Consider the following 14,163-nt stretch of genomic DNA (forward strand, 5'->3'; position numbering starts at 1 on the left):
ATACATTTTAAAATAAAACTAGTTTTATTTTATTCAATAACATTAATTGTTTCCAACATTTCTGGGTCTGATTTAAATATTAATCTTGTATAAAATATTGATGTTTGTTGGTATTTACTTTTGCAACCTCCTGAGATCTCCTTTAAACAACCTTGGAATTTAAAAAAAAAAATCTTATTATTACAAGCTTAAAAAAAGAGAGAGAGATAAGAATGAATAATAAAGAATGCTAAGTTCTGGATGTATCGGTGAAAAGAAAAGGTGACGACTGATACACGGGGACTCCAAAATTGGCTGCAAAAGAATGTTCTCATACTTCTTAAAAGATAGCATTTTCTGTAACACAGTCTGACAAACCATATTTGATATTGTCCTCCTCCTCTCCTTTGGTTTGGAAGCCATCATTGTAAATCTCTGTGGGATTTAGCGCACTTCAGTGCCTAATGCCTTACTTGCCTGACAAATGTAAATAATCTCATTTGAAGAATTTAAAACAGGAAATGAAACCATTGATCTCAACCAAAAAAAAAGAAAAATCACAGACACATCCAACACTTTCTCAGGAAGTGAATGAATTAGTCGGCATGTTATCTCTATATAAAAGGAATACAATCAACTCATAAAATAAATCAAAACCCCTATTTTTCTTACTACATACTCCATAGTGGTCATAGTGGTTATTGTGAAGCAAGTGATACAGACTGGGTATTTTTTTTGTTTTTGTTTTTGTACCACAACTATTTACTATGTGAAATGTTAGACAATTGGACCATCTGTAATTTCACCCAGTGTGGTGCTGTAAAAAGGGGAAGGGTTGGGGGCAGAGTGTAGCAGTGAGTGGGGGTAAGGAATGAAGACAGGGCTATGAGTCATTGTCGGGGCCCTCCTAAGAACCAGTGTTCGCACACACGCACACACACACACACTGGTGAATTGCTGCAAGCATGGCCTCTGGGTATCAGGCTAGGCAGGCCAACAAAATGGATAGTGCTTCCGGATTCAACAGAGCTTTGTCCAAGCATTCCCAAGAAATGTTAAAAAAATAACACTCAAACTATACTAATGAAGCAAAAAGGTTTTCCTATCTATACAGCAGTCTCTTCATTTTTCTTTTTTAAAAAAGGTAAATATACAAATCTCAATGACATATAAAACAAAGTCAAAATGTGAATGACAAGAGACATGGGTAAAACAGGAAGACTGATGCTACAAAGAAATTTGCAAAAACATATGTACAAGACCCTGTTTTTCCTCATATTTCAGATTGTAATGCATGTTTAACAGCGGCAGTCGAGGATGTAGTTCCAGGCACCAGACTGCAGACTTAGATTCTACACAAGGGGGCAGAGTTCCCCCTTGCATTCCTGTCACCAAATCACACTGGATATACTGGTTTCTCGCGGCAAGAGTGGCAGTATCGCACTGTTTGTATGAGCCTCATCGGGATTCTGCTCCCTGTTAGTTTTTGTCTGTGGCCGTTGCCCATTGATAAGTGTCATAGGGATGTTGCAGTAGGTATGCTGGTTACCTATTGAGGTAAGAGGCAGGGTGCCAGTAGGAGGTACGTCGTATTCATAGCTTCGATAATAGTGTTTCTGGCGCATCTGGGAATGATACGTGTTATGAAAGGTGGAGCGCAGGTCAGGGTGGGCAGTGGCCAGAGCAGTGGAGGTAGCAGCAGCCATGGAAATTGCTGAGACCGTCTGCAGTTCCCCAAAGGGCCCCTGCTCACTGACATCTAAAACCTGCTCATGTGTGATGGGTTCTATCCTCTTAAAAGGCATTTCGTACTGTAAACGTTTCCAGAATTTGGAATTCAACTTGTTGCATTTTGGTCCATGCCATTTAATCACAGTTAGGAGCTTGATGGTATGTTTGAGGGCCTCAACCTCCTGGTAGTTCATAATTCCTCGGAGTTCGCTGCATTCAATCAGTATCACTTTGATTTCTCCTGTGACTAGCATGTTTCGAAGTCGTGTTTCCAGTTCAAAGATACTCCAGCCTCTTCGAACCACGTAATTCGGAGTCATGACAATGATCAATCGCTTGCTTTGGTCTACACATCTTGCTACATCTTCGATGTATGCTGCAAAACAAAAGAGTGGCTTAAGATCAGTCAAAAATTACACATGAATGGCGACCCATGCAAAGGGCAAACAAGCTTTTTTAATCCAGTCTTTAAAACAACCACAAGCCTTCAGATGCAGCTTGCAAACAACCATTTGCCTGCTCATATGGGACAAGTAAGAATTTCCCTGGGAAAGCTCGCTTTTGAGTCTAGGGATGGGAAAAATGAAGAGCTCCTTCAGGGGATGTGATCTTCAAAGCACCCTCTTATCTCTTTCCCTTCTTCCAGGCAGGGGAGAATCCACACGTGCTGCCCTTAGAACTAAGCTCTCTTCTTTAAAGCAGGAGGAGGCAGATGGTATCTGAAGGCAAGACATGAGATTCTTTCCTATTTGTTTCTTGGAAGAGAGAGAAAAAATCACTTCCACAGGCAACTTCCACTCCCTTTTCCCAAAAAGAAGAGTAGCAAAACCATCAAGCAACCTACAACACAAATCATAACTTTTTTGGTCTTAGTTTCTGTTCTGTATAAGTTTAACGTAGACATTAACTTTAATTTATATTTATACGCCCAGCATCGTATATACCTCATTCAGCCACTAAAGGTGCTGGACATAATGCTATGTAATGGAAAGAAATTATTCCAATTTCTGTGGTTGCTGAATGCAGTAATACCCGGAAGTGTGTCTTTGGAGCTATTTTAGCTCTAAGAAGTTAGGGAACCCTGCAAGCCAGATAAAATCATCCGGAAGGCTGCATGTGCCCCCAGGCCAGGGTTTGGAGACCCCTACCCTAAAACATTATTATTTCTATGTCTGATTCAATACATGGTTGAATTCAGACAATTTCAAATTCAGCAAATTCATCAATTTGCTCTGCTTATGGAAAAATGCTCTGCTTATGGAAAAATGTTTGCATTTTCATACTGAAAAGGTTCATTTTTCCACAGGTCGGTCAAACCCAATATACTATTATGTAGTGGCATAATTTGTGCCATTTAGGACTCCCATAAGATTGTGTGCTATTTATGTACATACTGTGGATAGAAAAATAATTTTCTCCAGGCTGCATTTGGCTCAGAGGTCTCTTTGTGGTGCACACGATTTTGCGTGAGAGAAGATAGCTTATTTCTATTGTCATGGCTAGAATGAGAAGCTGATACTTAAGGTTATATTTCAAAACAACAAGAAGGTAAGTAATTCACAGGGTATCCAGATGCATTCTGTCTCCTCATTTCAAGTTCAAGTTTGAAACCTTTACTGGCATAAGTCTCCTCATTTATTCAAGCCTAGTTTTCACTTAAGTAGTATACCTGTATCTGGGCAGTACCACTTCAGAGTGTAGGTGGGAACTCCCGTAATTGAATGGACCTTCAAAAATAAAATTTTCCCTCTATTTTGAAAAGAAAAATGAAATGGGGGGGAGGCCTAATACAAGTTAGCTTTGCGAAGGAATTTCTTTAATCTGGAGCATTCAGTCATCTGAATTATACATGTACAGCCCTGAGGTGAAAATTCATTTTTTCCTTGTTTCTTGCCTATTTTTCCTTGTTTTTAGACACTTCTAATTCCCCAGAGGTGCCTGTGAGCTCCCCAAAGCCTAAAAGATTCTGAGTCATCCTCCTGCAATAGCCCTTCTCCTTTTTTCCATTCCCATTACTGAAGAGCCACATGTCAGAGTAGCAAGGTAAGAATGTGGACTAGCTGTCTTCGGGGCCTGTCTTCTGGGAGAGCAATGGGTCCAGGCCAGCTCCCCCTGCTTTTCTTTCCTGCCTTCCTTCAGTGAGAAACAGGGCTCGTTTTCAGTTCAGGAAACTATATTCAACTGACTAAATTATGAGTTTACAGAACAATGTGCACTAAATAAAAAAAAAGTTGGGCATAAGCAAGAAAAATAAAACAGAATGGAAGAGGAGACAGAAATCCTCTGAATTAGTACCCAGTTGATTACTATCTGCTCCATGAATTTTTTGCATTAACATTTTTATTATGGGATTTTGGGATATGCGGATAATTTTATCAGTAGTTGACAAATGCATGCTTTATTATTTTGTACAAATAGGGCATGGTAGACCCCTCTTTCTTTCCCCCACTTCAACATTTCTTCGTCAAGAAATCACTCATTTATCTGTCAAGGTCTGTTTTCTCAAAAGATACAGTCTGGAGAGATCAGGATTGGATGAGCACATGGGGGGACAACACTATTTCACATTTCTCATAATGAATTAAAACTTGGTGACCATGTTTGCATTCTGGAGGGTGCAGGATTCTGTTAGCCCTAATCAGAGGTTCCTAAACTGTGAGCCGTGGCTCCCTGGGGAGCTGGAAACCAGCCAGGGGAGCTGCAGAATCCTTGTGAAAAACCTGCTGCCTTATACAGTGTATAGGATTATAGCTAGCCAGTAGGTCAAGGGAACCACCAACCGAAAATATTTGGGAATTACTGCCATAACGGGATCTTTCCAGTCATTGACAGTGCATCCATAGAATTGAGTTTGGCCCTAGATGGTTTTAGTGGATGCTTGTATTAGTAATACTAAATAAGGCTGAATAAATGTACTTTGCAACCTCTTGTGCTCTAACTGTTTTGAATACATTATGTTAATAATTATGGTGATTATAATAATTTTCCAATGAATTTCTTTCTACTTCCAGCTTAATTTACATAATTTAGGCAATATATTATGTGAAGTATCTCGATTAGCACCTCTGACACTGGATGCTTCCCTGTGAAAAAGTCCTTTGCAGAAGGACTCCTTGTGCAAGCAGAAAACACTTGCAGAGAGAGCTGTGGATTATAGAAGCTCTAGTCAGCATGCCACCCTTTGCATTTTATATTTACAGTCAGTAATTATTTGACCACTAACTCTTATTAACATATTATGAAACGGCACTGAAATAATTCTGCATTAAAATTGATCTAAAAAGTGTAAAGATTAGTATTGATTGCTATGCAGAACAAACATGGGTGTGTGCACGAACACAAAATGAAAACTTACTTCCAGTTGGAATCAAATCTCTATCTGGAATGAACAACTTGTACCCATAGTGCTTTTCAAGCATATCTGGTAAGATCTCAAGAGCAAATCGTTCTTCTTCCCCAGTTTCCTGATTCCACTGGTCAGGATCCACTTTGGTGTATGACAAATATGCATCATAATCTTTGTTCTCTGTAAATGCAAAGGAACGGGAAGAGAGGTGGGAGAAAGAAGCAAAAGAGAGACTTGATCTTCATACAAGCTTTCACTAATTTTTCCTTTTACCTTTTAGAATAATTGTTGATAGGTCTAGTTCTGCATTTCTCTGCCCATGTAGCCCCCTTCCTGCCTTTCATCCCTTCTTTCCTACTTTACCACATGTTGTACTTGCTTCATCCTTTGTCTAGCTATGTTACAACTGAGAAAAGTAAAGGCATGTTTGCAGTTGCCAGTCAGTCAGATCTGATTCAGCGAAGTCTCCCATGCACAAAGCAGAAAACATGGATAGGGAAGGTGGACATGTGGCTGAACCAGAAGTAAATGCTGCTCTTAAATTTTTACAAAATATTAAGTATCAACATGCCAATTGACTAACTTGGACATAAAAATTTTAAATCTTACACTGTCCATAATTGAGAATGTTGGGGGAAAAAATGAATTAGGAGACCATAAATTCAAGAAATTTTTGAGTGAGAATTTGCTTGATAATTCTTTCACTATTTTTCTAGTTTTTAGAAATTATTAAGTGTATGTAAGTTCATATGAGTACCAAGAACTGGATGTTGCAGTGAAAACCAGCCTTTCTTCTTTATTCAGTTTAGGGTGCAATCCTAACCAACTTTCCAGCACTGACCCAGCGCAATGCAGTCCCGAGGTAAGGTAACAAACATGCCCTTATCTTGAGGATGCCCCCTTAACTGCCTCCCCACTGTAGGATGCAATGCACACCACACTGGCACAGCTATGTCAGTGCTGGAAAGTTGGTTAGGATTGCATCCTTAGTGTTTAAATGACTTTGGTTTGTTCCATTAAGGTTAGTTTTTGTTTTGAATATAATTGTTATTTCTTTTCCAGTGACAAATAAATGTACCCTTTCCAATGTATGCATTTGGTTTGCTTACTTGTAAGACTGAATGAAATAAGCCGTCGTTAATTTTCATTAAGAGGTCAATAATGCCAAGTGCTGTGGAACTAATTCAGTGGAATAAGAGGTCACATTTTGATTTTTGTTGTGAAGAAAGTAGGGGGAAATCAATGGCAGGAGTAATGAAATGTTAACATCCATCTAATTCTCTAGACAGCATTATGCACAGGCCATAGTGAATATCAAATGCTTGTAAAAGAGACCTGATTGAATATCCTACTGTGTGCCATAAGTAATGTTATAGTGATTCAGTGCTGAATCCAGCTATTTACTAACAGCACATCTTTTTCTCACTCTACTCCTTTTTATACTTCAGCTGATGCTAAAGTTAAAAGTCAGTTCTAGGGGTGTTAGTAGTTGGTCATGTGAAAAGCAAATGGGCATTTCGTAAATCAGTTGTGCAGTACCTCCACAGAAACTGTATCCCTTTTTAAAATATACACAATGGACCATGTGCAAAGTAATCCTATCCTGGATTTATGTCTGCTGGTAGGGGAAAAAAAGCCCTTCTAAATCTCCTGTGCCGGTAGAGACCAGCACTAATGGTAGAAATAAATATATCAACATACACAGTGATTGCACAAATGAAGGCGTTCCTTCATTCTGTGGTCCCTTTAAATAAAACTTGAAGTCCCAGACCTTTGGGTTTGCAAAAACTGCACAAGGAGCATGGTAAGACAATCTGTTTCCTGTTCAAGAGAGCAGGAAGTAGATCAGTGTGTCTCATGTCCACGGAAGGTTGGAGGGAGGTGGCAGCAGACTCAGGATGAAAAACACCCTAAATCTGTTGTCGTCGTCTCCCCTCCCCGGCAATCTGCTGCTAACGCAAGCTACCTCATCACCTCATGGTTGGGCCATCAGTGACAAGACAGCTACATTGGAAGGACTCTGCTAGCACAAAAGAAAATGGAGTTAAAGGCATGGTGGAGGGAGAGTGGGCTTTGGTTAGAATCCTATGCTTGCTTAGTGGTTTGTCCCACCCCTAATAACACAATAACATTATATAAAAGTTGTGGCATAAGTTAATATACTTCTACTGACTGCAATGGAGAACTTTAGATGATGCACTCATCTCCTCTCAGTTTCATCCTATAGCCACGCTGGAAGTTAGGATAACTTTTGATTTAGTCTTAAGCCCATCACAGCCCACTAGGAATTGTATATATGCCCCCATCTGAGAACCCAGATCTCGTAGATCAAGATAAATAAACAAATGCTGCATCACTCTGCCTCCATGTCCAGACAACAAGGAACTTGAGAGTGGGGATCTTTGCAGAAAAAAAGAATTCCAACAGACATGGGCAGCCAAAACAATGACAGGCAAATGAGTAACACTTGTCTTCTGGGAGCAGTGCTACTCAAAGGGTCCACTGTTACAGACCAGCATTTTTTTCCCTTAAGTGCCACAAACCAGCACTGAATATATAATGCCAGTCCATGGTACATAGGCTTACCTAGTCTTTCTTGCTTCCTTCTTCCAGTTCCGCAGAGCCTCTTGCAAGGCTTGGTGCACGTCAAAGTCACAGTGCAAGCCTTGGGAGCCTCTGAGAAGCCTGAAGAAGGAAGCACCAGGAGACCCACCATAGGCTAGCAGCCAATAGCTCATGAACCAGCAACCAGTCTGTGGTCCACAGTTTGAGAAGCACGGTTCTAGAGAGATCCTATCACAGGACTTCAGACACTCATTTGAAGTAATGATTCTACTGTTGCAACTGAGACTGCAGGGGTATGTTACAAGTGCAAGGGTACGCAATACAAGTGAGCATTGAAAGGAAAGGACACGTCTCTAGTGTGACACAGGCATTTCCTCTCTCCACCTCCACCAAACCCACAAGAAAAGAGATAGGTTTGCATCTCCTATCCTCACCCATTCCCACAATATAATATGTGTACTGGCTTAACAAACTGCCCCTAAGTAGTTTGGAAAAGTGTTTCCTTCACAGTGGACACAGATTGTGTGCCGAACAAGGGGCTCTCTTCCTCACAAGTCTCCAGATTTAGTTAAGCAGTGAAATGATGGGGACTGGGTACTCTAACTGCTGATCACATGCTTATGATGTATTCTCTTTTGAATGATACACATGAACATGTGAAGCACAACAATCGGAAACCACAGACAGAACTTCAGCGCAACATCCCCAGTGAATGGATTGTCCCAACAATATTACAACACACATGTTGGGGACTATGATGCAGTGAATGAGTGGGAGTTAGGAAAATAGAATGGAACAGCACCTAGGGGTTAGTGCCATTGACTCACTTTTACTTTCTCAACAAGCCCTAATGAACTCCTGCTCAGCAGACTAGCATTGCAGCTGCTCATTCATCCCCATGTTTCCTTTGTAACAGTGACCGCACAAAGGGGAGATATATGGTAACTGCAAACAAAATGTCCTGGCAAGCAGATACTGGCAGTCATCTTAATGAACATGGAAGGGGGTGATATGGCTAGACAGGAAGATGAAGCTGGGCCAAATTAAAGGCTGCAGGCAGCATAAGTACCGTGTTTCCCCGAAAATAAGACACTGTCTTATATTTTTTTGGCTCAAAAAAACACACTAGGCCTTATTTTCCGGGTAGATCTTGTTTTTTTTTTTTTAATGTACAACAATCCAGTCATTCACGTACAAAAATATACCTTACAAAAATATCCCCTCAGCACCCAGGAGGATCCCTGCCTGCCTGCCCACTCAGAAGTCAGTCCCTTTATAGTTAATGGGACTTACTCCCTGGAAGGTGTGGAGAGCCTCAGAGCCCGGTAGGCAGGGTTGCCTCCCCTGCTGCTTCCCGCCTCAGCTCCTCCTCAGCGTCCTCTGCCCAAGGCAGCACAGCAGGAGCTTTCTAGGTGGCACGGGGGAGTGCATTGTTCCCGGTCATGTTGTCCACCCACCCCGCCAGAGGACCCCTCCTGCCCCCCCTGATCACAACTGATCACAACTAGGTCTTATTTTTGGGATAGGTCATTTTTGGGGAAACACGGTAGTCCAACAGTTTCTTGAGTAAGGATATTAGCCCATGCGGCAGTCATTTCCGTTTGCTTCTCGCATCTGTTCTTGCTTGGCTTGTGTTCTTATCTCTTTGCTTTGCCTCGCACGCGTTCTTGACCCTTCTTAAGAGTTTGCATCTAGGGATTGAACTTGAGCTCTTTTGTATTCTAAGCCTGCATTTTTTTGCTTCTTAGGCAAAAAAAAAATAAAAATGTATGGCTGAGAACTCGTCCATGCATTGGGTAGGGGGAAAGACTAAGGAGCAGGTCCTGTGCATGGCTCCTGAGATGCTGCCAATGTGGATCTTTTATTTGGCCTATATTTGTTTGAAAAAGCATGGTGTGTGAAGCCGGAGTCCAAGGTGCTGCTACTTCTATATTTTTCCATCTGAAATTACACAGGCCAACACACATTTTGCTTCCTTAAACGTTACACCAATTCCTGGGTATATTTGGGGTGCTGATTTGAAAAATGGCATCCGTTTTGCCCTATCACATCTAGTTCTGGAGATATAGTATAGCCTCATTAGTGAATGGTTCAAGCAGCTTCCTCATGAGGAAGCCTACATCATGGCTTCCTCATGAGGAAGCTGCTTGAACCATTCACTAATGAGGCTAAACTGTATCTCCAAAACTAGTTGTGATAGGGCAAAACGGATGCCATTTTTGGAATCGGCACCCCAAATTCATATCAAAGCAGCATAAAGTTTGGGAAAAACTTTTCTGACCCTCAATTTGGTAGGCCTGTTTCATTATTGCTGGCAGAACAGATAGGCTGTGCCTTGTGAAGACTATACTCTCTGCTGGTCTGAGACCTGAAATCCCCTCTCCTGGTTCCTTTACCCTTTAGTCCTGAGCTACCAGGCAGCCCAGAATACGGTGAGCTAAAAGTTTGTTTATTTGACAGCCACCATGGTTTTTCTCCACAATCCCCCCAGACTGATAAAACATTGGAGGCATTGTGCAATGTAAAAAAAGGAAACTGTCATGAGGTGGCCACTGGAATTGCTCCCACAATCCTTTTACAAAGGTTTAAGGAAAGGAAAAAAGAGCCCACTGCTCTTCCCTTCCACCCCACCTCTTTCACAGAAAAATATATGGGGGAATGACAACAGAGGATTTGCAACACAACCAGTATGAATTTAACAATTTTTGATGAAATGAAGAGGAACATAATGAAAACAAATGGTGCACAGAAACCCAAATGATGTTTGCATAACCATAGTAGCAAAAGTAGCTGATTTCATGCAGCTCAGTGACGATGATCTCTTTGCAGCATTTTAGGACTTCAGCAGGGATGCTGTCTTTTCCAGGTGCCTTGCCAAAGGCAAGGGAGTCCAGGGCCACGTGAAGTTCTTCTAGGGTTGGTTCACTGTCAAGCTCTTCCAGCACAGGCAGGCACTCAATGTTGTTCAGTGCTTCTTCGGTGACTACATTTTCTCTGGAATATAGCTCAGAGTAGTGCTGCACCCAGCGTTCCATCTGCTGCGCCTGATCCTGGATGACCTCGCCTGTTGCAGACTTCAGAGGGGCAATTTTCTTCTGTGTTGGACCTAGGGCCTGCTTGATACCATCATACATCCCCTTGATGTTGCCCGTGTCAGCTGCTATCTGTATCTCGGAACAGAGCTGGAGCCAGTAGTCGTTAGCACATCTCCTGGCAGTCTGTTGGACTTTGCTGCGAGCAGTTCGGAGGACCTGCAGGTTGCGCTCACTGGGACAGGCCTTGTATGCTGCTTGAGCTCTCCTCTTTTCCTCAATGACTGGTGTCAACTCCTCAGAGTGGGCTTCAAACCAGTCTGCCGCCTTGTTGGTCTTCTTGCCGAATATGGACAAGACGGTGTTGTAAACGGTATTCTTGAAATGTTCCCATCTGTTGGATGCGTTTGCGTCGGCCGGGCCTGGAAGAGATTCCTCAAGCGCTTGTGCAAATTCCTCCACTTTTCTCTGATCCCGGGTCTTGCTGGTATCAATGCGAGGTCTTCCTTCCTTTTTCGTGTGATACAGTCGCTTTGTTTGCAGTTTCACTCTGCTGCACACCAGGGAGTGGTCAGTGTTGCAGGCAGCACCATGATAACTGTGTGTGATCTTGATGCTGGGAAGGCTGGAGCGTCTGGTGAGGATCAGGTCGAGCTGGTGCCAGTGCTTTGATCTTGGATGTCTCCAAGAGACTCTATGTTGGGGCTTTGTGTTGAAGAACGTATTGCTGACACAGAGACCGTGATGACAGCAAAACTCTAGCAGGCGTTGGCCATTTTCGTTCATCCTCCCAGTGCCAAACTGACCTAAGCAAGTGGGCCATGAACTGTTATCAGCACCAACTCTAGCATTGAAATCGCCGAGGATGAACAATGGCTCTTTTACAGGGATTTTCTTGACAGTGGTGGCCAGGTCATCATAGAATTTGTCTTTGGCTTCTGCTGGAGACGACAGAGTCGGTGCATAAGCACTGATGAGAGTGATAGGTCCTGCTGATGACTGGAGCTGCAGGGACAAAATTCTTTCACTTCCCACAGTAGGTGGGATGATGGATTTCAGCAGGGTATTTCTGACCGCAAAGCCAACGCCATGTTCCCTGGTTTCGTTTGGTGGTTTTCCCTGCCAGAAAAATGAGAAATTTCTCTCCTTGACAGATCCGGAATCTGGCAGCCTAGTCTCTTGAAGGGCGACGATGTCCATCTGCAGTCTGCTCAGCTCCATGTCGATGACAGCTGTTTTGCGTGCGTCGTCTATTTCTTGCAGGTCATCAGAGAAGCCAGGTGTCATTGTCCTAACGTTCCAGGTGCCCAGCTTTAGGGCAGTAGTTCTCTGTTTTCTGTTGCATGGTGCAGAGTTGTCGATCCGCTTGTCGGTTTTCACCCTAAACCCCACGCACCCCATGAGGTTAACGGACCGTGGCGAGGCAACACCTTACTGGCTGGGGACTGCCCAGCTTAAGGCGGGCGGTAGCTGCCCAATGAGATGCAATGATCTCTCCCACCGTCGGAAGCAGCCCCTGGCGTCATGCTCTACGCCAATCGAGCAAAGACTTATAACCGGTAAACTGCTGCTTCCCGTGTTGTGCCGACGCCGTATGGCGAAGTTGGAGTGTCCTCTCCAGTGCGCGAAGCCTGGGTAAAGAAGGTATGGAGGATAGGCTGTTACCCATGCAGCAAATCCCCCCTCTCCACGTCGCTGGAATGGTCCAATGGAAAGGCAGAAGCCAATACGGTTGGTTCCAGCGGCGTCGCAGGAGTTGCCAGAACGTGACTGTGTTCAGCCATGAACTGCCTAAGGGACTCCGGCTCCTGATTTTGCCTCGAGGTTGACTCCTGAAGCCTTTTCCATAACTGGATGTAGCCACAAGGCAGTGGAGGTTTGAGGTCAGAGTTTCCTTCTCTTAGATGAGCTGCCTTCCTAGGCTGACGAGTCCCATCTACCCGGTGGCTGTTTAGTCGCCTCTTACGACAAGTACAGCCAAACTGAGGGCCTATTCTTAGCCCCCAGCCCCCAGGGTAAATCGTCACTGAGCTGCATGAAATCCTCTGTCTCTGCTGGAGAGAAGGTGGAGTACCTCAAGACATGAGGGATGCAAACATCATCACGCTGTACAAGAACAAAGGTGACAGGGGTGACTGCAACAACTACCGCGGCATCTCTCTCCTTAGCGTTGTAGGAAAGCTGTTTGCCCGAGTTGTACTAAAGAGGCTCCAGGTACTTGCAGAGAGCGTCTATCCAGAATCGCAGTGTGGATTCCGAGCCAACAGGTCCACCACTGATATGGTATTCTCCCTTAGACAACTGCAGGAGAAATGCAGGGAACAACGACAGCCACTCTTTATAGCCTTCATAGATCTCACAAAGGCTTTCGACCTGGTCAGCAGAGACGGCCTCTTCAAGATTCTCCCCAAGATTGGATGTCCACCCAGGCTCCTCAGCATCATCAGATCTTTCCACAAGGACATGAAGGGCACTGTTGTCTTCGATGGCTCCACATCAGACCCTTTTGACATCCGAAGCGGAGTGAAGCAGGGCTGTGTTCTTGCACCAACCTTGTTTGGGATTTTCTTCGCTGTCCTGCTGAAGCAGGCCTTTGGAACTGCAACAGAAGGCATCTATCTCTGGACCAGATCAGACGGAAAGCTCTTCAACCTCTCCAGACTGAGAGCAAAATCCAAAGTCCAGCTGAAATGTCTGCGTGACTTCCTCTTTGCCGACGATGCAGCTGTCACTACCCACTCTGCCAAAGATCTCCAGCAGCTCATGGATCGTTTTAGCAAGGCCTGCCAAGATTTTGGACTGACAATCAGCCTGAAGAAAACACAGGTCATGGTTCAGGATGTGGACTCACCTCCCTGCATTACAATCTCTGAGCATGAACTGGAGGTTGTCCATGACTTTGTGTACCTTGGCTCAACGATCTCCGACACTCATTCTCTCGATACTGAGCTAAACAAGCGCATCGGTAAAGCAGCTACCACGTTTTCCAGACTCACAAAGAGAGTCTGGTCCAACAAGAAGCTGACGGAATATACCAAGATCCAGGTCTACAGAGCTTGCGTCCTGAGTACACTTCTGTACTGCAGCGAGTCATGGACTCTTCGCTCACAACAGGAGAGGAAACTGAGCGCTTTCCACATGCGCTGCCTCCGACGCATCCTCGGCATCACCTGGCAGGACAAAGTTCCAAACAACACAGTCCTGGAACGTGCTGGAATCCCTAGCATGTATTCACTGCTGAAACAGAGACGCCTGCGTTGGCTTGGTCATGTCGTGAGAATGGATGATGGCCGGATCCCAAAGGATCTCCTCTATGGAGAACTCGTGCAAGGAAAGCGCTCTACAGGTAGACCACAGCTGCGATACAAGGACATCTGCAAGAGGGATCTGAAGGCCTTAGGGATGGACCTCAACAAGTGGGAAACACTGGCCTCTGAGCGGCCCGCTTGGAGGCAGGCTGTGCAGCATGGCCTTTCCCAGTTTGAAGAGACACTTTGCCAACAGTCTGAG

At 43.9% G+C, this 14,163-nt stretch overlaps 1 protein-coding gene across 1 annotated transcript in view; it reads right to left on the reverse strand.

Moving 5' to 3' along the window:
* Nucleotides 1–1,367: 1,367 nt before the first annotated feature.
* IL1RAPL1 (interleukin 1 receptor accessory protein like 1) overlaps nt 1,368–14,163 on the reverse strand; it is a 784,296-nt gene continuing 771,500 nt past the window's right edge. Inside the window, exons 12-13 of the mRNA XM_066621736.1 lie at nt 5,066–5,236; nt 1,368–2,086 (exon numbers count right to left, since the gene is read on the reverse strand). Of these exons, the coding sequence (XP_066477833.1) occupies nt 1,368–2,086; nt 5,066–5,236 (890 nt within the window). The remainder of the gene's footprint in view (nt 2,087–5,065; nt 5,237–14,163) is intronic.

This window comes from Tiliqua scincoides, chromosome 3 (assembly GCF_035046505.1).
Source record: "Tiliqua scincoides isolate rTilSci1 chromosome 3, rTilSci1.hap2, whole genome shotgun sequence".
Classification (NCBI taxonomy): domain Eukaryota; kingdom Metazoa; phylum Chordata; class Lepidosauria; order Squamata; family Scincidae; genus Tiliqua; species Tiliqua scincoides.